The sequence below is a fragment of the Erythranthe guttata genome, chromosome 14 (genome assembly GCF_056151865.1).
Source record: "Erythranthe guttata isolate IM_541 chromosome 14, IM_541, whole genome shotgun sequence".
Taxonomy (NCBI): Eukaryota; Viridiplantae; Streptophyta; class Magnoliopsida; order Lamiales; family Phrymaceae; genus Erythranthe; species Erythranthe guttata.
The window spans coordinates 24,323,101-24,346,326 of NC_142546.1; the positions used below are offsets into that span (position 1 = coordinate 24,323,101).

Here is a 23,226-nt window from a genome sequence, read left to right on the forward strand (position 1 = left end):
AAGGCATTATTAATATTACAGAGCTGCTTACGTCACCTGGTCTAGATTAAATTAAAATGCAACAATATCACAGTCATCCGTAATTAAAGCATAATCATCAATCAGAATTTCTGGATTTTCCTATAATATAAATTGCTCCCATAATTAATAAAGTGCTTATATTTTCTTCAAACGGGAATTAAATCCCGTTACAGAAAAAATGAGAATCCATCTTCATCTTCTCCAATCAGCCACCCTACTCCTCCTGTCAGTATCAATTACAGTACTGTTTCTACCAGCAGAATCCGATGTTAACAACGGCCCGCCGTTTTCATGCGACGCGTCAAACCCTTCAACGAGCTCGCTCCCGTTCTGCAACACTCGTCTCCCCATCACCACCAGAGCCAGCGACCTCGTCTCCCGCCTCACGCTCGACGAGAAAGTCCAGCAGCTAGTCAACACGGCGGCCGCCGTCCCCCGCCTCAACATCTCCGCCTACGAGTGGTGGTCGGAGGCTCTGCATGGCGTTTCCCGGCACGGTAGAGGCGTCAGGTTCAACGGCACCGTCACCTCCGCCACCATGTTCCCTCAAATCATCCTCACCGCCGCTTCATTCGATTCCCATCTCTGGTATCGCGTCGCTCAGGTACGATCAGTTTATCGACCAAGGCACATTCAATTCATAGATATGCACACCAAGTGTTTGCAATATTGACTGAATGAACTTCAACAAGTATAATTCTATGTTATAGGCAATTGGAGAAGAGGCACGTGCAGTGTTCAATGCAGGACAAGGGAAGGGGATGACATTTTGGGCACCAAATATAAATATATTCCGGGACCCTCGATGGGGGAGAGGCCAAGAAACTTCCGGAGAAGACCCTTTGGTCGCCGGAAAATACGCAGTCGCCTACGTTAGAGGAATTCAAGGAGATAGTTTCAAAGGTGGGCAGCTCAAGAATGGCCAGCTAAAAGTTTCTGCATGTTGCAAACACTTCACTGCTCATGATTTGGACAATTGGAATGGCGTCACTCGTTACATTTTCGATGCCAAAGTACTGTCATACTGTCATTACTCATTAGTTACAATTAGAATGTGCTTAGATATATTTGATGCAATATATAATTATATAATGTTTTTTAGGTAAGCAAGCAAGATTTGGCGGACACGTACCAGCCACCATTCAGGGCTTGTGTGGAAGAAGGGAAGGCGAGTGGCATAATGTGTGCTTATAATCTCGTAAACGGTGTTCCGAGCTGTGCAGATAAACAACTCTTGACTGAAACTGCTCGCCAACAATGGGGTTTTCAAGGGTAAATAAATATATATATATAAAAAAAAAGAGGTACATTGCCCTGAATCCGGTCACGATTCTATGAGCTCACACTGGTTTTCCTTTTTCCAATTAATATAGGTACATTGCTTCAGATTGTGATGCGGTTGCGATAATACATGACCAGCAAGGATATGCCAAAGAGCCGGAAGATGCAGTTGCTGATGTTCTTCAAGCTGGTACGTAATTAATTAATTTTCTCCATTAACAGGTCGTTAGCACGACATTTTAGGACAATAAGTTTGAATAAATCCAATAATCTTGCCCAATTCCCGCTAAGAATCTAATACAAAGTCCATAAGGGATATGCTAGATTAATACTTTATGCAGACATGCTGCATGCTAGAAGTAAGAACTAGGACCATTATTTAGGTTCTTACATACACAAGTTATAATAATTGTGATAATTCCTTTTATTTTGTCCCTACATATAAGCATGCTTCTCTTGAAATGAGTGCTCTATTTTGTTGATCATGCACACGCCCTCTTCGCCACTTCGTGTGCACCCTCGTAATATTTTTTTAAAATTTATTCTCATAATTATTTTCTTAATTGTCACTGTTGGCAACTACTGATTACTTAAATACTCAATAACCCCAAAGTATAACCTTGAGTCATGTGGCAATTTTTATTCTTCACTCATGCTACTCATATACACGGTAGTGCTACTGATGATCATGCCACTCACCGATTTGTGAAATACGACGATTCATGATCGTCGTTTCACTAAAATTATTTTTATTACAAAACAAATACTTCTACAGGCATGGATGTGAATTGCGGTAGCTACTTGGCCAAGTACACGAAATCAGCTGTTGCAAAGAAAAAAGACTTACAACATGACATAGACAGAGCCATTGTTAACCTTTTCTCCATCAGAATGAGATTGGGACTCTTCAATGGAGATCCGACAAAACTGGAATACGGAGACATCAATCCAACCCAAGTAATCTGCAGCAAAAACCACCTCGATTTAGCCCTCGAAGCTGCAAAATCGGGCATAGTCCTTCTGAAAAACGACCCCACACTTCTCCCATTCTCAAAAGCCAAAACCAATTCACTAGCTATAATAGGCCCTAATGCAAATACTTCACAAACATTTCTCGGAAACTACGAAGGCCCACCTTGCCGAAACATCACAATCCTCCAAGCAATCGAAAAATATTACACAAACGCCACCACAAAGTATCATCAGGGCTGCAACTTTGTCAACTGCACTTCAGCTTCGATTGACGAAGCGGTGGAAATAGCAAAACAGGCAGACTATGTTGTATTAGTCATGGGATTGGATCAAACGATTGAACGTGAGAAACATGACAGGCTGGACTTGGGTCTACCTGGAAATCAAGAAGATCTTATTACAAGCATCGCCAGGTCAGCAAAGAGTCCCGTTGTATTGGTGCTGCTTTGTGGGGGCCCTGTAGATGTCTCTTTCGCCAAAGACAACCCGAAAATCGGAAGCATTTTGTGGGCCGGTTATCCAGGGGAAGCTGGAGGAATTGCCGTGGCACAAACTTTGTTCGGTGACCATAATCCAGGTGATGATTAGTTCATTCCATGCTTTCATTATCATTTCCATTATATATATCAAATCTTGATTAAATTTATTTAATTTACGATCCACTCAGGTGGTAGATTGCCAGTTACATGGTATCCAAAGGGTTTTGCTAAAGTACCCATGACAGACATGAGAATGCGAGCCGATCCATCGACAGGATATCCAGGGCGAACTTATAGATTCTATAATGGTCCGAAAGTTTTCGAATTCGGTTACGGACTAAGCTACACAAAGTACTCTTACGAGTTCGTCTCAGTTAGTCGGAACAAGCTCTTTCTAAACGGGGCAAAAAAATCAGATTCCGTTAATTACATATCGGTTTCGGAACTAGGAACAAAATCTTGTGACAGCATGATATTTTCAGCATTAGTGAGAGTCGAGAATCATGGAGAAATGAGTGGGACCCACCCGGTGTTGTTGTTTGCAAGACCCGAGAAAGGTGGAAATTCGAATCCGAGTAAACGATTAGTTCGATTCAAGAGTGTGAAATTAAGTCCTCGGAAAATTAAGGAAATCGAATTTGTTGTCAATCCATGTGAGCATTTCAGCTATGCTGATCAAGATGGTGTTATGGTAATTGAAGAGGGTACTGTGTACTTAGCTGTGGGGAATGTAGAGTACCCTATTGATGTGAAACTACAAAAACAGTTGTAATAACAACTAATTGGGATGAATGAAATATCAATATATGCAGCTTGATTATGATAAGTTCAATTCTTGTTTAATTTATTATTTTCACTGACTTTGATGAATTTAAGAATTCAAGATTTCACTCACATTGCTTGATGAACAACTTTGGGAAGGAAATTATGACAAGGGGATGGAAACATGTGACTCCCTGTGTGGTGGTGATTTAAGCTTAGCAAAACGACGTCGTCTCGAAGTTAAGTGTTTTAACTTCAGTCATGACTCATGACATAATAAGTGTCGGTTTGTGTGTGTGTGTGTGTGTGTGACTGTGTGTTTTGTGTGCTTTCTTGCTGTCTTTTTGTTTTGTTTCATTTTAGTTGTAATATTCCCTTGTTGGCTTCTTGATTCTTAATGATACTTATTGCATATCGAATATACTGTTATATATTTATAGTTTTGCTAAATAAATGTGTTTTGATTATATTTATTTTATTTATTTACATACCAATATTGAAGTAGCTGTGTTCTGTGGTTGTAAAAGAATATACCCAATCTGCCCCTTAATAGTCCAAAAAAACTTGATGTGTAAAATATATTTCCTTGCCAACACTTTCCCCAGCAGGCTTATTCATCATTTGCTGGTTGAGTATTACTTGTCTTGTAAATACTGTTCCCTCTACTTTGCAACAATTTAAAAAGAAATAGTAATAAAAGAAATATCTTTGTCTAAATTAGGGAAATCAATTGAAATGTGGTCTTAATTTGCAGAGTTTTCCACGTGGACTGATCATGTTGTTTAATAAATATAATAATAAATGTATAAAATTCGTCAAAAAGACAAAAACAATGGCTGACTGGCAGCTCTCTTCTCAGCTTTTTTTTCTTTCTTTTTTTATGTGAAGGCAGCCCTATTTGATGGTTGACCTTAATTAATCTCTGTTACATTTTGCATTTTCTGGGTAGAGATTGTTAAAGCATCCTCAAAACCCACTTAAATTCATTGTTTAAACCAAGGCAACCTTCTTAATCAGGTAACTTCTTCTTCTTCCTCTTCTTTCTTGGTTGTCGGTGGTGGTGGTGGCGGTGGTGGTGGTGGTTGGTGGTTGGTGGTTGGTGGTGGTGGGTCTAAAAAATCTTGAAATGTTTAATCATTTCATTATGCTGCTTTAAATTTTCTATGTAATGGGTTTTGTTTTTTCTTCATTATGCATGACTATAACTAACTTAAACTTGGGAACTGATTTTGAGGATGTCTGAATGTTCATTCTCTAGGATTTTTTTTAATTTTTAATTTTTATTTTTATTTTTACTGAGGATGTAATAAGGCAGAAAGCTGGTGATTTCGGTAATTATTAATATAATTTTGTAATCCAATTTGCATTTTGGGCTGAAGATTGGATTAAATGGGAAAGGGATGGTTAAATTATCTTGAAATTTGAAAACAAACCCAATTTCCCAATCTTTGGTTGCTAAAAATTTGATATTTATCTTTAAAAGATATCGAGCATTATAAGTCGAGATCGATTATATCTAATCTCCGTAAATGCATCTTGACAATTTGCATACTCTACACATTTTGTAGTATATGGTCTCTTTTTTCTGGATCCTATGTTACCTAAGAATCAATTACTTTAGTGGATTATGTGGTCTAGCTACTTAAAAAGTTGCGTTTTTTCGTTTCTTGATTACTAATTATTTGACTGTCAATCAATGACATTTAATCATTTGTTAATTTCTTATACATTTTTCTGGTTGATATAACAGAGTCCTCATTGCTCGTATCAAAATCACTTAAAGCAAAACATAATTAGTAGTAGGACTTATGAGTACCGGGCCGAACAAATCCAATTTCGATGGCTCCGAAAATTCGTTGCCTCAAGAATTACAGCAGGAAATGGTATATGTATATATATGTATATCTTCATTTTCTAGTCAACCATTTTCACACACACTAACTAACTAACTAACTATGATTAATATTGCAGATTAATGAGGTGAGAAAGTTAATCGGGCCGCAATCTGGAAAATTGGCAGTGTATTGTACCGATGCATCGATTGCACGGTACTTGAGAGCACGAAACTGGCACGTCAAAAAGGCTGTTAAAATGCTTAATGCAACTCTGAAATGGAGAACGGACTACAAGCCTGATGAAATACGTTGGGTAATTCTAATTCCACTTTTATTTCCATCATAATAATATAATAAACCTAATTCGATTTATTACATGCTCGATTATTATAATGTAGGACGATATTGCAATGGAAGCAGAAACGGGAAAGATTTATAGATCCAATTACAAAGATAAATACGGAAGGCCTGTTCTCGTCATGCGACCTAGCTGCCAGGTAATTTATTAACTTATTAACTTTTTTTTTTATTATTATTATTACTAATTTTGCTTAACATGTGCAGAACTCGAAGTCGATAAAAGGGCAAATTAAGTATTTGGTTTATTGCATGGAGAATGCAATTTTAAATCTGCCAGAAAGCCAAGAGCAAATGGTGTGGTTGATCGATTTCCACGGTTTCAATTTGTCGCATATATCAATTAAAGTAACACGAGAAACGGCTCATGTGCTGCAAGAGCATTATCCAGAGAGGCTAGGCATTGCAATCCTGTACAATCCACCTAAAATATTCGAACCGTTTTATATGGTACTATATATATATATATATATATATATATATATATATATATATATATATATATATATATATATATATATATATATGTATATCAATCTCTCCATCGTATATTTGTTTTCCATCTTATTTATTAATTTTATTTTATTACAGTTAGCAAGGCCGTTTCTAGAGGCTAAAACGGCCAACAAAGTGAAATTCGCTTACTCGGATGATGTCAACACAACCAAGATGATGTCAGAATTGTTCGACATGGAATTTGTGGAATCTGCATTTGGCGGAAAAGACATTGCCGATTTTGATATCGAAAAGTACGCTGAGAGAATGAGAGAGGACGATAAAAAGACCCCACAATTTTGGAAAAACGGTTATATTACTGAATCGCCACTGCCTTTAGAAAAATCGAACTCAGATGCGGATTCAGATGAACAAGCAAAGAGGGCTGAGGAGAACGAAGAAGAACAACAAGATGACGATGCCACGTCATCTGTCGAGTCTCTGTCTGTCAAAAACTAACTTCTTGAAAAAAATGTTTTTTTCTTCTTTTCTTTTATGAATTTCGAAATAATGAATTGTTTCATTGTGAAATTTCTGTCTATTGTATGCTTAATATTAAATGTATTTTTAATTAGCTGGAACCATTTGAGAAGAGTTAATAATTGAGTTTTTACTCTGCCGATGAATTGATCGTTATCGATACTGGTGTGTTCTTTGCAGTAACAAAGGCACGTGTGAATTTTTTCCCCAAGTTATAAGTTATATAATGTGTAGAATGACAATTGAGCTACGACATATTGAATACGGTATTTTGCATTATTAGACATTATACATACATACATGCACATGGAGCACCAGCACCATTATTACAGCAATACACCAAAACACTTGGAAAATTACAAACTATATTTATACGAGAACATCATTTGTCGGGAGTCGTTTTACAAGTTTCTTTCGGAGTTCAACATCATAGTCTATCGCAAAATACTTCAAACACTAAATCTTAATTTTAAAAAAAAAGCAAAAAAAGATGGATTTGGGACAATGCATCTCTCTCTACCCCATGCAGAAAGCTTCTCTCGATTTTCTGAATCGTTATGTAGAAATTTCGTAGAAGAGATAAAGCTGCAGAAAAAAAAAAAAGACGTAAATCCTGAGAATGCGCTTTTGATAGAGGGTAAAGATGGGTTTTAACCATAAATTTAATCGTATACCTCCATTAAGATTGAACCATCTCGTCTAAGTTTTGCCTGTACTGAGCCAACCCCTACATTTTCAGCATATCAAGAAGACGACGAACAACAATCAAAAATCCACTAATAAAATAAATAAGACCAGAATTAAATTAAAAAAAAAAAAACCCGAAAGAGCATACCTTAGTGTAAGCATAAACACCAGCTTCAGTTGGTGCCACAGGACTACCTCGACGAATAAAGCTCCCTTCTTTGAAAATGTAAAGCATCGGTATCCCAGTCGATAGTTCCAAACTAATAACCTGATAAATAAATCGAAAAATACACCGTTCTTATTATAGTTCAAAATTATAAAGAAAGACTCTTTTTTTCTTTTAACATAAATTCACTGGGTTCGAAATTCCACCTCTTGAGAAGTCAGCTTGTCGAGATACATAATAATGGACCTCAACGAGTTTCCATGTGCTGCAATCATTACGTTTTTCCCAGACAGAAGCTGCGGCTCAATCTGTTTCACCAAATAGTTAGTACCTTAAACAAGCAAACGTACAACCGAAAGAAACTTGTAATAATCCTTACAAATTCCGTAAAGTATGCAACGGCTCTCTCAGCACACATTTCCAAGCTTTCGCCGTTCGGTGGAGGTATATCGTAACTGCGTCGCCACTCATGAACTTGTTCTTTCCCGTATCTATCTGCTGTTTCTTGCTTATTAAGACCCTGTAATTCTCCATACCTACACAAAAGTAACTAACTACACGTTACGAATCATATCACGTATGTAATGCTAACTTCAAAATAAGTGGCGTAAGATTGCCTAATAATACGCACATTCTTTCGTTAAGTTGCCAAGCTGTCACAACCGGAATGCACTGCTTTTTCGTTTCTTCGCTGAAAATTTGGCTCCATGCTTTCGCTTGCTCACTCTCGTCGTGCACAATAATCGGAACCTATAGATATATATGAATTTGTTTACTTCAGCCAAAACCCGTAAAATATTTTCTACAAACATTGAGAATATAAAGCAAATGCCACATTTCCAATCTAAAAAAGGTTGAATCTTTATAAAAAGATCCAATCTTTACAATGACCCAATCACATGGCAGTTCAGATTCAGAGATGCAATATAATTCTTACAATATAGTAAAAAATTAAAAAAAAAAATCCTCGCATTTTTTTTATATACCTTCTTGCGACGGTGTTCAGTCATGGCAAGCATAGCAGTCATTTGAGCACGAATCAAAGCAGAAGTAAAAATCATATCTACAGGTATGTTACTAATTCTTTTGCCAGCTTCAATAGCTTCTTCGACTCCCTTCTCGGTTAGAGGCACATCCACACAACCTGTGAAAAGATTCTTCTCGTTCCACATAGACTCACCGTGCCTGATCAAAATCAACGCAGCCTCGCCTGTAAAAAAAATCCGAATATTAAAACATTATATCGAAAAGAAGGCCAATCAATCGGTCTATTGATGAAGCAATTACTTGATTTCTTTTTGGAGTCACTAGCTGAGCCGTTTGAAGGGGAAGAAACGGGGTCGAAGACTGTAGTTTGAGACGAAGCTGATAGTTTAATGGCACTGAAACTTCTCTTTTTAGAGCAATAACTCTCCATTCTTAATAGAGCATAATCGAGCTTGAAGCCCTTTGAAATCGACCAAAATGAAGCGATTCCGTTCTCTTGGTTGAGGGCGGAATTACTTAATTGCCCACGAGATTGAAGTGTACCGACAGCTTGATGAAATGCAGTTGCAGCCATTCTGTAGTGAAACGAGGTACATTATAAGTTTATTATTTATACTTGCACAAACACAGTAATAAATATGTATAATATGACTATACTATCATATATCGAAGTTTTTTGCATACTACAACATAAATCAGGACAAGAGATCAAGACTACGAAAATCGCCCAATTCATTCCATTTCAAGAAGAACTACGTAAGTTATCATCACCCGAAATAGAGCCAAATTTACAATCCAAAATCTACAATCCACAAGTAAACATGCCCAAATCTACAATCCACAAGTAAACTTGCCCAAATCTACAATCCAAAATCGGGAAGAAAAAAAAACCAAAATTGCAGATCATGCGCAACAGAAAAAAACATAATTACGAAATGCCCACATGAAAATAAATACAAAAATCAAACTTACACAAAGAACGCGCGGTTTAAAAAATAATTCAAGAACCTTATTCAGCGGTTAAAAAAAAATCAAGAACCTTGTATAAAAGAAACAGGGATAAAGATCTTACATTTATATAAAGGCAAAAGAAACGCCCAAATAATATCAAGGATCAAAACGAGTGTTCGACAAAACCGAGGGAAGAGTTTATTTCAAGGAAAGGTGACGGAGAAAAAAAAGATGGGGGGCTGCGTTAAGTTTCAGACAGCATCAAAATACAATGCAACAGCAGTATTAATAAAGGGCATTGTAAATTTAATTTATATGCTGGTCGAAGAATCTGACGGAAAGATCAAGAAAAAAACGGCGATGGTGATTGAAGAAGAAAGGGGCGGGGTTTTGTTTCTTGTTTGTCTCCTGCTGTTGTGGGTTGTACTTTAGTGTACAAGTTGTGAAATAAATCGAGACGGGTTGGTGAAGAAAGGGCAAATCCAATAATTAAAAATAAATTAAAATAAAATAGGTAAATTACAACCACCCCTGATGTATGGTCAAATTACGAAAAACCCCCTATTGTTTGGATAATTACAACCACCCTCTCAACTCCTTAAATTTAGTGGAATTTTCGAAATTATATGAAATATTATAACTTTTGTACCCGTTTTATCACATTCGAACTCTCCATTTTTTGAAGCAAGATGATCATAATATGTGTTTTTTGGCTTGTATATATCAGATTGTGGTGCATTAGAAACTGTATTTTTACTCAAAACAAGTACAAACTAGTGCGCATTCCACGAAATCTAGATGATTATGTTGAATTTGACTTCATAAGGGTGGAGGTGTAAGAAAAAAATATAATTGAGGGGTATATGTAATTATCCAAACAAGAGAGATTTTTTTGTAAATTGACCATACCTGAGGGTATTTGTAATTTATCCTAAAATAAAATAAATAAAATTGGCCCTTTTGTTTCAGTTGGCGATTTGGTGATTCAAACGGACAGCATAAAAACGTTGGCGTCTCTGACTTTACTCTATTTTAGAACACTGGTGTGTGTTGTGCGTTTTTTTTTTTTTTTTTTTAAATTATTGTTTATTTATTTTATTTCGTAAATTTGGCCTTTGGTAGGTGGGTGAGAATTTGTTTTTAGGTGGTTATGAATATTTTTTTATATATATTATATATCAGAAAAATATAATGACGTCACGCTCGTGTAAAAGTACATCAAGAATTTCTTATATACATATAAAAAAGACATATGATTTAGTTATTTAATTATATGATAAAATTATTTAACGTAATAATTCGGATATTTAATTTAATCTTTCAATTTGATCTTCTGATTCAGGATTAGGTTACTATTAAACTATTTATGAACACTTGGTAAACGAGAAGAGCCAATTGACTTGCATCAATAAGTAAATAAACATATACGAGTCTTTACAAAAAAAAAATTAATAATAATAAAATTATATATTTAATAATCTATCACTTTCTTGAGCTCTTTTCTCAAACAATAATTAATGTATATATATACACTAGAAGATAAAATACAAAGACGTCCAAAAGAATACAAGCCAATAGACATTTCATTCTATTTTTCTTTCAATACATTTATTTATTTAGTTAGTTTTTGCAGAATTATAGTAAAATCAAAAATGGATTACGAAAATAAATTGGTGTTTTAAATTTCAACACCACCTAACCTAACTCTTCTTATGGGTTTGGTTTTGATTGTACTTTTGCCTTTAATTTGTGTACCCAACGACCATTCTCAGCATAAATATGACAGCAGCTGTTTGTCTTGGACTTCTTATTGGACCAAAACCTAGCTGTCAGTATGTTTCCAATTTCCACACGTTTTACACGTGGGATTAATTACTGCATTATTTATGGGACTTGCTTTTTACGATTTGAAAATTACTATTTACAGTTCAAAACACTAATTGAACGCCCAAGACGGGCGTCACCTTAATTGAACGCCCGGGACGGGCGCCCAGGGCGTGTACGAACGCCCAAATCGGGCGTTCATACACGCCATGGGCGCCCATCTTGGGCGTTCTACCATGTTTTTGCGAGAAAAAAAAACCATACAAATCGATTTTTTGTTATGAACGGTAAATAGCAATTTTCAAATCGTAAAAAGCATTTCACTTATTTATTTATTATTTTATTTGTAGGAGTTTTGGATGGATGGGCTTTGACAGAAAGATCAAGATTAGTGTGGGCTTTTGGAGTGCTTTTAGGCCCATTTATTTCATGGGCTACCAAAATATAAGGAAGAAAAAATTAAGTTATTTGAGATATATGGGCTTTATTACACGGGCCCATAAATACATCTACGAAACAATTAACGAACTGCTTTGATTAGATTACCATAATTCAGCAGTCAAAAAAAGGGGGACAACATTTATTACTCACATTTTCTAATATCTTAAATTCTAGAACCTAAAGTTGGGTAAATTAACATAACGCCCTATAGCTACAAAAATCCATCTTTCCTATAAGTTTTACTTATTCTATAATTGCAATGTATTAATTCATAAATATATGTAGGTAAAATATTGTGAAATATATAAAAAAATAAAAAAAATCCAAAAGAAATAGTCATAAGTCTAATTGGGCCAACCCAATGGGCCTACAATTTCTTTACCTACTGGGCTACGAGCCCAATATCGAAGACTAATATCACCGAGGCCCAAACACCTTCAAGTAAGGCTTGGGCCCAACAAAGCAAACCCAACCCAATAAATGACATATAAATAGAGGTTTTACTCATTTTATTAAGGTACGTCCTATTAACTGAGCAATACTACAATACGTATTCTCTGGACTATTTCTATGATCAGCACGTCTGACTTGAGCGTCGGAGGGGTTTCCGCCGGATCAACCCCCGGCGTAGTTCACGTGTGTTCATCTCGCAGGTACCTCAGGATCATCAAGTTGTCAAGCTACTGATCCGCTTTGCTCTCCCAATACATTTTCTACATTACCCCAGGTGATCTACATTTTAGCATCATCATTTTGGCGCCGTCTGTGGGAACGATGCAAACCAGATCACGTAGCCAACAAGATCCTCCTGAGGCGTCTGCTCGGAGAGAGAATGACACAGCAAACGACATCCCACCTCGTGGAGGCTCTGGCTTGCCACCTCCTCCACATCCCATGGATCCGCCTCGCGAGGTTCAGGTGATCCCCCTTGGGGACCAACCACTCACCGATCCACCACTCCCTGCTCCTCGAATGGTTCAAATAACCGAGGAGGCCCTTCAACACTAGAAAGGGTTATCGACTCCCTGGGGGCTCACATCTGCCCCCAAAACATTTCGCTCGCCAAGGGTTATCGACTCCCTGGAGGCTCACATCTGCCCCCAAAACATTTCGCTCGCCAAGGGTTATCGACTCCCTGGGGGCTTACATCTGCCCCCAAAATATTTCGCTCGCCAAGGGTTATCGACTCCCTGGGGGCTTACATCTGCCCCCAAAATATTTCGTTCGCCAAGGGTTATCGACTCCCTGGGGGTTCATAGTGCCCCCAAAACATTTCATTCGCCATGGGTCATCGACTCTCTGGGGGGTCTACTTCCGCCCCCCTCGAACGGTTCAGATAACCGAAGAAGACCTTCAGCATATGATCGCCGAACCTTCAACAAAGTCAACTTCTACTTGCTCCTCTAACAGCTCAGATAACCGATAAGGACCTTCAGCGTATAATCGCGGAAGCTTCAACTTGTGCTACCACTGAAGCAGTGGCACCATACATCGTCATAGTAGGAGCCAACGCTCCTCCTCGTGAGGCCCCACTGGGTCCTCGATCAATTTCTACTTACTTCTCGAACGGTTCAGATAACCGAAGAAGACCTTCAGCGTATAATCGCGGAAGCTTCAACTTGTGCTACCACTGAAGCAGTGGCACCATACATCGTCATAGTAGGAGCCAACGCTCCTCCTCGTGAGGCCCCACTGGGTCCTCGATCAATTTCTACTTACTTCTCGAACGGTTCAGATAACCGAAGAAGACCTTCAGCGTATGATCACGGAAGATTCAACTTGTGCTGCCACTGAATCAGTGGCACCATATATCGCCAAGGTTGGGCATCTCACCCCAGTGGTTCGTGATCGCCTCATCCTAAATGGGGGGCTATCCCATCCTAAAGTTGGGCATCTCATCTCAAGGGTGGTACATCCACTTACCTTTCAACCCCAAGGGGTTTCACATCCCATCAAGTGTTTCACGTCCCTACTTCAAAAACAGAAAAAATGGTAATGGTCTGACGCGCACGCGCGAACCAATGGCACAACCATGCGCATCCACCTCAGACCATAGGTCTCGAGCGCCTCATCCTACAGTGGGCAGTTATCCCCATCCTAAGGTTGGGCATCACCCTTACCTTTCAACCCTAAGTGGGTTCACATCACATCTCAAGAGACGAGTATAATCTCCCTACTCAAAAAATAGAACATCCCCAAGGGGGTACGCATCCCATCTCAAAGAACGAGGATAATCTCCCTACTCAAAAAATAGAACATCCCCAAGGGGGTACACATCCCATCTCAAGGAACGAGGATAATCTCCCTACTCAAAAAAATAGAACATCCCCAAGGGGGTGCACATCTCATCTCAAGGAACGAGGATAATCTCTCTACTCAAAAAATATAACATCCCCAAGGGGTGAATATCAACCAAAAAAAAAAAAAAAGGGGGTAAAATCGCGCACGCGATACCCCAGAAGAAGAAAAGAAAGAAGAAGAAAAAAGAAGAAGATGAAGAAAAAAGAAGAAGATGAAGAAAAAAGAAAAAAAAAATCAAAGAAGAAGAAAAAAGAAGAAGATGAGAAAAAAATAAAATCAAAGAAGAAGAAAAAAGAAGAAGATGAGAAAAAAAAAAAATAGAAGAAAAGAGAAGATGAAGAAAGAAGATAAAAAAAAATACAAGAACAAGGAGATGCACAAAGAGAAGAAGAAAGAAGAAGAAAAAAAATACAAGAACAAGAAGAAGAAGAAGAAAAAAGAGAGTAAAAGAAGAAGAATTAGAAGAAGAAAGAAAGAAGAAAGAAGAAGAAGAAGATAAAAAAAAAAAAAAAAAAAAAAAAAGAATAAAAAATACAATTGGAGAAAGCAGCCGAGCCGCGCGCGCGAGCCGAGCCAAGCCAAGCCGCGCGCGGCTCCATCACAAAAAAAAAAAAAAAAAAAAAAAAAAAAAAAAAAAAAAAAAGAGGAGGAGGAGGCGCGCGTGCACCGCACGCGCGCGTGGACCACACGCGCGGACGCGCGCGCGCGTCAGCAGGGAAAAAAAAAAAAAAAAAAAAAAAAAAAAAAAAAAAGGAGGAAGCGCGCGTGCATAGCACGCGCGCGTGTAGTACACGCGCTGACGCGCGCGCGCGTCAGCTGACAGAAAAAAAAAAAAAAAAAAAAAAATATTAATGGGGATGCGCGCAAGCACGCGCGCGCGCTTTCCAAGGCACCCTTGGACTGTGCGATCCCATTAAATCGCACGGAACTTTCACCGTCCTCCACCAAATTGCGCGTAGATTTTGACTCGCTTCACCAAATCGCACGAGAATTTCAACGCGCTCCACCAAATTGCGCGAGCTCTTTAACGCACCTACCAAATTGCGTTCGCTATCTAATGGAAAATAAAAATAAAAAAATTTATTTCTCCACGCCATGCCAACGATTAACGAAAGACTACAGCACCGATCTACTCTCAATACGATCCGGTAGCCCTTTCGAGTTTGCTCCCACATCGTCTCGAGAGTGGGGGGCTTGCGAGACAACTCCCACGAGGAGCCAACTCCCTCGGTTCTACGAAACCATAGCGAGATAACTCCCACGAGGAGACCACTCGCTCCGTCCTATAACCCGTTGCGAGGTAACTCCCACGAGGAGCCAACTCCCTCGGGTCTCATAACCACAGCGAGATAACTCCCACGAGGAGACCACTCGCTCCATCCCGCAAATTGCAGCGATACAACTCCCACGAGGAGCAAACTCGCCCTGTCCTACAACCCGCAGCGAGACAACTCCCATGAGGAGCCAACTCGCTCGGTACTATAACCCGTTGAGAGGCAACTCCCACGAGGAGCCAACTCCCTCGGGTCTCATAACCACAGCGAGATAACTCCCACGAGGAGACCACTCGCTCCGTCCCGCAAATTGCAGCGATACAACTCCCACGAGGAGCAAACTGGCCCTGTCCTACAACCCGCAGCGAGACAACTCCCATTAGGAGCCAACTCGCTCGGTACTATAACCCGTTGAGAGGCAACTCCCACGAGGAGCCAACTCCCTCGGATCTACGAAACCACAACGAGATAACTCCCACGAGGAGCAAACTCGCTCTGTCCCACATCCCGCAGCGAGACAACTCCCACAAGGAGCCAACTCGCTCGGTACTACGAACCCGCAGCGAGACAACTCCCACGAGGAGCCAACTCGCTCGGTACTACGAACCCTCAGCGAAATAACTCCCACGTGCAACCACCTCACTCGATAATAAGACTCGATGCGAGACAACTCCCACGAGGAGAGAAATCGCTCAGAGCGACATCAATCCGCACACTCGTCAGTCGTGCGTCATCCAATGATTCTACAACTTCGCTGCGAGACAACTCCCATGAGGAGACAACTCGCCCGAAACTCACTATGTAATCGCAAGCTCAAGTTAGCACGATTACAACCCTAGAAACACTTAGAAATATTATGAGAATCTATATAGCCTGGCCAGCTTGATTACTCAAATTTATCTACTTGTTTTCGGCGGGTTCCTCATTAAAACGTGGCCACGGTCCAAACATACTTAAGACCCACGAGGTCTAACAAGGGGCACGACCCCCATAAAAAAATCTTGAGAGTCTGATCCCCTCCTCAAGTACATCACGCACAAGGCTATATGTAAACACATATAAGCAACGCGTCATAACATCGACAATGTCGAAAAATAACAACTCCCACGTGGAGAATACTAGCTCCGTGCTACTACATTATCGTGAGACAACTTCCACGAGGACATAACTCGATCAACTCTATTACCCCATAGACAACTCCCACGAGGAGATTACTTGATCCGTGCTACTACATTATCGCGAGACAACTCCCACGAGGAGATAACTCGATCAACACTATTACCCCGCGACGAGACAACTCCCACGAGGAGATAATTCGCTACTACATCGTCGCGGGACAAAACCGACGACTCAATTAACTTACATCGCGACGACCTTGTCGCGCTATGCGCCAACGCGCATTCACGCCCCTCCGACACACGCTCCAACGCGTTTTCGCATACCATTAGGCCATACGCCAACGATCGACTTCTACAATTTTTACTCTCGACACGATTTGAGACCCATTACAACATGGCCCCCACATCGACTCGAGAGTGGGGGGCTTAATGATATGCCTAATTGGGCCAACCCAATGGGCCTACAATTTCTTTACCTACTGGGCTACGAGCCCAATATCGAAGACTAATATCACCGAGGCCCAAACACCTTCAAGTAAGGCTTGGGCCCAACAAAGCAAACCCAACCCAATAAATGACATATAAATAGAGGTTTTACTCATTTTATTAAGGTACGTCCTATTAACTGAGCAATACTACAATACGTATTCTCTGGACTATTTCTATGATCAGCACGTCTGACTTGAGCGTCGGAGGGGTTTCCGCCGGATCAACCCCCGGCGTAGTTCACGTGTGTTCATCTCGCAGGTACCTCAGGATCATCAAGTTGTCAAGCTACTGATCCGCTTTGCTCTCCCAATACATTTTCTACATTACCCCAGGTGATCTACATTTTAGCATCATCAACCATCATTTGGACAAACAATACACACAATTCATACGTGGGATAATAAACAAGTGGCCACGGCTTCACAACTTTATAGATTTATTATTAATAATATTATTATGAATGTGAATAGTCAGAGCTAATTAATTTGTTCAGCTGGACCATAAAACTAGGTATGCAAGAAAATCCCTCAAATCAAATTGTTATACGATTGAGTCATATTGACCTCAATAGTCAACGCCCAACACCTCCATAAAGGGAGAAAAATAAACACACCTAATTATTTGTAGTTGACATTGAACACCCCATTTTACCATATATTCATTAAATAAATCTATATTCCATCCCAAATATATTCTTTTTGTTCGGCAGCATTAAAATGAAAATATCAACAGTCAAAGTTTTCTAGAGTTTGATAATTAAATATCCCAACAGATTTTCGGTCCCCAACTTTTTATCTCCGTGTATATATATATATATATATATATATATATATATATATATATATATAGAGAGAGAGAGAGAGAGAGAGAGAGAGAGAGAGATTGGGCATTGTATTATTATTATCTGATATCTCTGCTGCAGAGCTATGAAGATATATTCATTAATCCTTTTTATGACATGTTATTCTTGTATGTTTTTTATCTCCAATAGTAATGGAAGGACAGTTCCCGACAGTAGCATTCCTCCGGTTAGAGCAGTTAATCTTGGAGGCTGGCTTGTTGCTGAAGGTTGGATCAAACCTTCCCTTTTCCAAGGCATTCCCAACACCGATTTCCTGGTTCGATTAAATACTAATTAATTAATACCATTTTTATATATTCATTATTTTTTCTCTTTTTATTTTTTTACTTATTTGTAATAATTATTCTAAATTATTATTATTGTGATAGGATGGAACTGGAGTGCAGTTCAAATCAGTTACAGTGGGAAAATACTTGTGCGCTGAAAGTGGAGGAGGAACTATTATAGTTGCCAACCGTTCATCTGCTTCTGGATGGGAAACATTCTCTGTATGTATATATTATTATATATATGTATGTATACTTGGTTAATTCATTCATTGACTTATTACAGTTTGTTTAATTTGACTAATTAATTAATGATTTAGCTATGGAGGATCAACGAGAGGACTTTCAACTTTAGGGTTTTCAACAGAAAATTTGTAGGAATCAACGGGATTGATACAGTTGCATTAGCAGATTCACCTGGTCAAACCGAAACCTTCGAAATTCAAAGAAATCCCGACGATTTAAACCGCGTACGAATCAAAGCCCCTAACGGATTCTTTCTTCAGGTAATTTATTTATTAATTAACTAATTAAATTAGCACTTTCAAAATTGATCCCATTCACCTTCTCATAATTAGCAAACACTCCTAATACATCACACCTGCATTAATCCATATTGTAATAATAATTTAGTGATTATAATACATATATGTACATACAAATTATATATATATATATATATCATTATTGTAGCTAGTGATATTTTATTTACCCCCACCTTATAATCTAGTAATGAAATAATTTTATGATCACAAAAAGTTGGGTGTAATTAATTTGATGCTTTAATTTGGATAAGATATGAACAAATTCCATTAATTAATTACAGTGGATGGTCCAAAGTGAATCCGAATCTAAAGTGTAGTATGTATGGGCGGCTCTTTTATTATATGCTCATTTATATAATATACGTGCACATGCAGAAGCTTTAAGTGGAATCAAGTGTCACCTTCCCAATAACTTCTTTTTTTTTGCTTTTTATGTTTAATTTAATTAATTATACAATTTTCTTCGGTGTTTAGAAAGTTAATTGAATTTTATAAAAAATAAATCATTTTTTTATATATAAGATATTTTTTTTTTTAAAATTACTAAATGCTTTAAAAGAGCTTATAGACTCTTAAACATCTTATGAACTATTTTTAACAGCTTATAAGCTTAGTCAAACATCCATGTATGTAATCAATTCTACTTCTTTTGAAGCACTTGTTAAATATTCTATTTGATTTGTAGGCGAAGACGGAGGATTTAGTTACAGCAGATTACGAAGGAAGTAATGGTGGATGGGGAGACGATAATCCATCGGTTTTCTTATTAACAATAAGCGGAAGAATGCAAGGCGAATATCAACTCACTAATGGCTACGGCCCTAATCTCGCTCCACAAGTAATGCAGGTAATTAACTAAACCTAGTTAATCCCCTCTTAATTATTAATTATAAATTGTAACACCTAATTAAATTGAACATAATTATATATATATATACTAATAAATAAATAGGAACATTGGAGCACATTTATAGTAGAAGAGGATTTCAATTTCATAAAGAAAAATGGGCTAAATACAGTTAGAATTCCGGTTGGTTGGTGGATTGCTAGTGACCCTTCTCCACCAAAGCCTTATGTTGCTGGATCTTTGCAAGCCCTAGACAACGCTTTTTCCTGGGCCCAGTAAGTAATTTATTTACCGTTAAGAACACGTTTTTCGTATCAAATAAAACACGTTTTTTTTAACACCTTAATTTGCAATAATGCAGAAAATATGGGATAAAAGTGATCGTTGATCTACACGCAGCACCCGGTTCACAAAACGGCTGGGAGCACAGTTCCTCTCGAGACGGTTCTCAAGAATGGGGACTAACCGACGACACCATCCAACAAACCATCCTCGTCATCGACTTTTTAACCGCTCGGTAATTCATTCATTTCTTGGGTGAATTACAAAACACCCCCTAACATAGGCTAAATAACGAAAAGCGCCCCCACCTATTCGTAATTACCAAAAACCCCCTGAGGTTTGTTTCCGTCTTACACCAACCCCCTTACAGTCAGGGGCGGAACCACCTTGTGGCTTTGGGCGCCCCGGCAGGAAAAAAAAAACTGTCATTTTTTTTAATGTTTTTTTATTTTATATTATTAATAATCTACTAATTTTGTCCCATAACCCCTCTAAAAAAATTTAGCCCCCATACTAGTACGGTCTGGGTCCGCCCCCGCTTAGAGTGTAACTTTTTACGGATTTTTTTATTTATTTCAGGAAATAGACTTTACACAATTATTTCAGATATTTTCTTTTATTATGTTAAAAAAACTCGATCAACAGTTAATCATAGGGGATTTTTAGCTTTTATAGATTGGTGGGAGTTTTTTTGTTATTTAGCTTAAGTTAGGGGTTCGTAATTTACCCTTATTTCTTTATTAATTATTTTAGAGTGATCAAATCATAACATACACTAATTAATATATATTAATAAATAAATAAATAATTACAGGTATGCAAGTAGCCCGAGTTTATTTGCGGTGGAGTTAATAAACGAGCCGCTTTCGCCTGGTGTTACATTGGAGAATTTAAGCAAGTATTACAAAGGTGCGTATGATGCGATCCGTAAATACTCGGAGACGGTTTACGTGGTTCTGTCGAACCGGTTAGGGCCGAGTGAACCGACCGAGTTATTCGGTCTAGCAAATGGGTTCACTAAATCGGCGATTGACGTACATTACTACAATCTCTACTCGAGTATATTCGATAATATGAGTATCCAGCAGAATATTGACTACGTCTACAATAACCGGTCCGCACAGTTGACTCAGATCACTACTTCAAATGGCCCCCTTATTTTTGTCGGTAAGTAAATTAATTAATTTAATTTTGTGTCTTTATTTTTTGAAAAAGAGATTTAGATTTGGAAATTGGGTGTGATTAATTAGGAGAATGGGTGGCGGAGTGGCAAGTGAGAGGGGCGGCGAAGGAGGATTACCAAAGATACGCGGCGGCGCAGCTGGAGGTGTTTGGGCGGGCTAGCTTTGGGTGGGCTTATTGGACTCTGAGAAATGTCAACAATATTTGGAGTTTGGAATGGATGATTAATAATGGATATCTCCAACTTTAATTTGATGATTAGTAAGTTCACATTTTGGGCTGCTAATTGATAAAAATAAAATAAACATGTACACATGTCATAAAAATAAAGTATCTCCTAATGGGCCTTCATGGGTTTGTACTAGATTGAAACTACTTAATGGGCCAATGTGTAACCTTATCCGGATCATCCAAGAACTCGAATCGGCCTAATTAATTATCTTCTTGTTGCACATGATTTACCAAAATATGAATATCAATATATATTTTCAGATAATATGATAATGAAATAGCTGAAGATTTTTTTTTTCGTAACTTATTTTTTGTGATTAAAAATATAATTTTTAAATACCACTAAACATATTAAAGTATCTTTATTAGCTTTAAAAACTCATGTGGGGTGCATTATGCATGATAATTAGTGTTTTAAGGGTGCAAAGTGCTATTAATGTGTTTCGAGGGTGCAAAGTGCCAAATAGTATATTTAAGGGTGCAAAGTGGAATTAAGCCAAAAAAAAAGAGCCCTAAAAATTAGTCGAAATATATATCAGTCCCCAGCAATCAAGCTACACAATCTGAAATACAAATCAGCAGAGCATCTGGCCAATCGTGTTCTACCACGTCAGCCCTAAGGACCGGAGCTGTCTTGACTTTTATTAAATTATTGTCCTAGTACAACTAAAAAACCTCCCATGTTAACTTTTTGTATGATGATGCTATAAATCGATCACCTTAAGTAGTTGAGGTAGAAGGAGTTGGAAGAGCAAAGTGAATCACTGACTCACGAGCTTGATGACCTTGACATACCTGCGATCATAGAACACGTCAACTAGGCCGGAGGGTTGATCTGACGGAAACCCCTCCGACGCTGAAGTCAGACGTGCGGATCGTAGAAATAGTTGAGAGAATATGAATTGTCGTATTGTTCAAAAATTAGGTTCTGCTTTAATAAATGAATTATATTGTTATTTATACCTTGTCAATTGGGTTGCGGTTAATTCGTTGGGCTCAAACCTTATTTGAAGGTGATTGGGCTTTCGTAATAATATTTTCCTAAATCGGGTTTGTGGCCCAGTACGTAGAGAAATAGTAAGCTAATTAGGCTGGCCCAATTAGGCATATCATTGTCCATTATTTAAAAGAAAAAAACATAATCCACGCTTATAAAAAAAAAGACACATCTCTCTATACTCGTCTCGATCGATTTTTCCCCCAACCTTCTCAACTCTCGTCATCTTAATTAAGGTACGTGGCTTATAATTGACCATGTACTTGATTATTTTAATGAGGTGTTTGTTCCTTTAATTTATTGTCTGTGGGATACGAATACAGTTACTGGCTGTGGAAGGATGATAATATGCTCGCAAATACATCTTATTTCGTGGAATGAAAAACATAATCTGCGAGATTATAACTAATTTCATCGTTAGGAAGAATAATAAGACGACATTTGATCATGATGATGATGATGATGAGATTATTGACTCGGAAAAATTTCCTATGGTGTTGAACATGAAAGGCTTCAACTTTATGCTCGGTTGTATATTGTTCAGATTCACGGATTACAGGATGTCTATGTAAGAAGCCGATCGCGTATGTGAAGATGCTTTTAATGTCGTTCAATCTCAAGTGTCTGATCTAAATGTCATGGCTATAGCTGTCGATCTCGATGTTTGCACGGTTCGACAAGATGGGGAGTCGATCGATGCTACGAGAGAAAAGGGCAATCTGGTACCAAAATGGTCCATTTATACTTACACTTGATGCAATTCAAACATAACATGCACCATAAGAATATGCAATATTCAAATTTTACGGATTTCGTTAGGAGAATGACTAGAACTAGAGTGGTGAATACCGAAGAGGGTTCGAGGCTTATGAAGGTTTGTTCGATTTGTTCCAAGGGTCCCACGTTCGGAACTTTATTTGTAATCATGCAACAAAAATCCAACAAATCCAAGACATTCAAGCAATACAAGTAAATTCCTATTCGGAGTGGACGGATACAGTGTGAACGCCCACACACATGTACATGCACAGTTGAAGTGTGGATGGATACAATGTGAACGCGACCGACGACGACGATAAGGCTCCACTCGATAC

At 38.3% G+C, this 23,226-nt stretch overlaps 4 protein-coding genes across 5 annotated transcripts; 3 read left to right on the top strand and 1 right to left on the bottom strand.

Moving 5' to 3' along the window:
* LOC105973129 (putative beta-D-xylosidase 7) lies at positions 1–3,579 on the top strand. Its single transcript, XM_088814124.1, has 6 exons — positions 1–625; positions 732–1,034; positions 1,124–1,293; positions 1,395–1,492; positions 2,078–2,851; positions 2,942–3,579. The coding sequence occupies exons 1-6, from the start codon at positions 200–202 to the stop codon at positions 3,523–3,525; spliced, it is 2,355 nt and encodes a 784-aa protein (XP_088670250.1). The 5' UTR covers positions 1–199; the 3' UTR covers positions 3,526–3,579.
* A 246-nt stretch (positions 3,580–3,825) lies between these two features.
* LOC105973134 (Sec14p-like phosphatidylinositol transfer family protein) lies at positions 3,826–6,828 on the top strand. Its single transcript, XM_012998154.2, has 6 exons — positions 3,826–4,532; positions 5,266–5,398; positions 5,487–5,663; positions 5,749–5,847; positions 5,915–6,157; positions 6,299–6,828. Exons 2-6 carry the CDS (start codon positions 5,324–5,326, stop codon positions 6,659–6,661), a joined length of 957 nt encoding a protein of 318 aa, XP_012853608.2. The 5' UTR covers positions 3,826–4,532; positions 5,266–5,323; the 3' UTR covers positions 6,662–6,828.
* Positions 6,829–6,937: 109 nt separating this feature from the next.
* LOC105973133 (Phosphoglycerate mutase family protein) lies at positions 6,938–9,951 on the bottom strand. 2 transcript variants are annotated; one of them, XM_012998153.2, is made up of 9 exons: positions 9,595–9,951; positions 8,823–9,097; positions 8,522–8,745; positions 8,167–8,285; positions 7,915–8,071; positions 7,742–7,843; positions 7,518–7,637; positions 7,357–7,409; positions 6,938–7,267 (listed from the first exon to the last, which is right to left on the bottom strand). In XM_012998153.2, the coding sequence occupies exons 2-8, from the start codon at positions 9,094–9,096 to the stop codon at positions 7,362–7,364; spliced, it is 1,044 nt and encodes a 347-aa protein (XP_012853607.2). In that variant the 5' UTR covers position 9,097; positions 9,595–9,951; the 3' UTR covers positions 6,938–7,267; positions 7,357–7,361. The 2 variants fall into 2 exon arrangements, with proteins under 2 accessions (XP_012853607.2, XP_088670257.1); XM_088814131.1 differs by having other exon boundaries at positions 9,495–9,733.
* Positions 9,952–17,744: 7,793 nt separating this feature from the next.
* Positions 17,745–21,390, top strand: LOC105973135 (putative glucan 1,3-beta-glucosidase A). Its single transcript, XM_012998155.2, has 8 exons — positions 17,745–18,038; positions 18,151–18,270; positions 18,369–18,554; positions 19,279–19,440; positions 19,546–19,715; positions 19,802–19,957; positions 20,537–20,889; positions 20,973–21,390. The coding sequence occupies exons 1-8, from the start codon at positions 17,847–17,849 to the stop codon at positions 21,152–21,154; spliced, it is 1,521 nt and encodes a 506-aa protein (XP_012853609.2). The 5' UTR covers positions 17,745–17,846; the 3' UTR covers positions 21,155–21,390.
* The last annotated feature ends 1,836 nt before the right edge of the window (positions 21,391–23,226 follow it).

What these genes read in the sequence shown, in the direction of transcription:
- LOC105973129 (XM_088814124.1), top strand. Translation starts at nt 200, where the DNA reads ATGAGAATCCATCTTCATCTTCTCCAATCAGCCACCCTACTCCTCCTG. An exon ending in GTTACATTTTCGATGCCAAA is followed by an intron (nt 1,035 to 1,123) that starts GTACTGTCATAC and finishes AATGTTTTTTAG; the next exon opens with GTAAGCAAGCAAGATTTGGC. An exon ending in GTTCGGTGACCATAATCCAG is followed by an intron (nt 2,852 to 2,941) that starts GTGATGATTAGT and finishes CGATCCACTCAG; the next exon opens with GTGGTAGATTGCCAGTTACA.
- LOC105973134 (XM_012998154.2), top strand. Translation starts at nt 5,324, where the DNA reads ATGAGTACCGGGCCGAACAAATCCAATTTCGATGGCTCCGAAAATTCG. An exon ending in AAGAATTACAGCAGGAAATG is followed by an intron (nt 5,399 to 5,486) that starts GTATATGTATAT and finishes TTAATATTGCAG; the next exon opens with ATTAATGAGGTGAGAAAGTT. An exon ending in TATTCGAACCGTTTTATATG is followed by an intron (nt 6,158 to 6,298) that starts GTACTATATATA and finishes ATTTTATTACAG; the next exon opens with TTAGCAAGGCCGTTTCTAGA.
- LOC105973133 (XM_012998153.2), bottom strand. Translation starts at nt 9,096, where the DNA reads ATGGCTGCAACTGCATTTCATCAAGCTGTCGGTACACTTCAATCTCGT. An exon ending in TGACTCCAAAAAGAAATCAA is followed by an intron (nt 8,746 to 8,822) that starts GTAATTGCTTCA and finishes TTTTTTTTACAG; the next exon opens with GCGAGGCTGCGTTGATTTTG. An exon ending in GTGTTTATGCTTACACTAAG is followed by an intron (nt 7,410 to 7,517) that starts GTATGCTCTTTC and finishes CTGAAAATGTAG; the next exon opens with GGGTTGGCTCAGTACAGGCA.
- LOC105973135 (XM_012998155.2), top strand. Translation starts at nt 17,847, where the DNA reads ATGAAGATATATTCATTAATCCTTTTTATGACATGTTATTCTTGTATG. An exon ending in TCGCTCCACAAGTAATGCAG is followed by an intron (nt 19,441 to 19,545) that starts GTAATTAACTAA and finishes ATAAATAAATAG; the next exon opens with GAACATTGGAGCACATTTAT. An exon ending in AACGCTTTTTCCTGGGCCCA is followed by an intron (nt 19,716 to 19,801) that starts GTAAGTAATTTA and finishes GCAATAATGCAG; the next exon opens with AAAATATGGGATAAAAGTGA.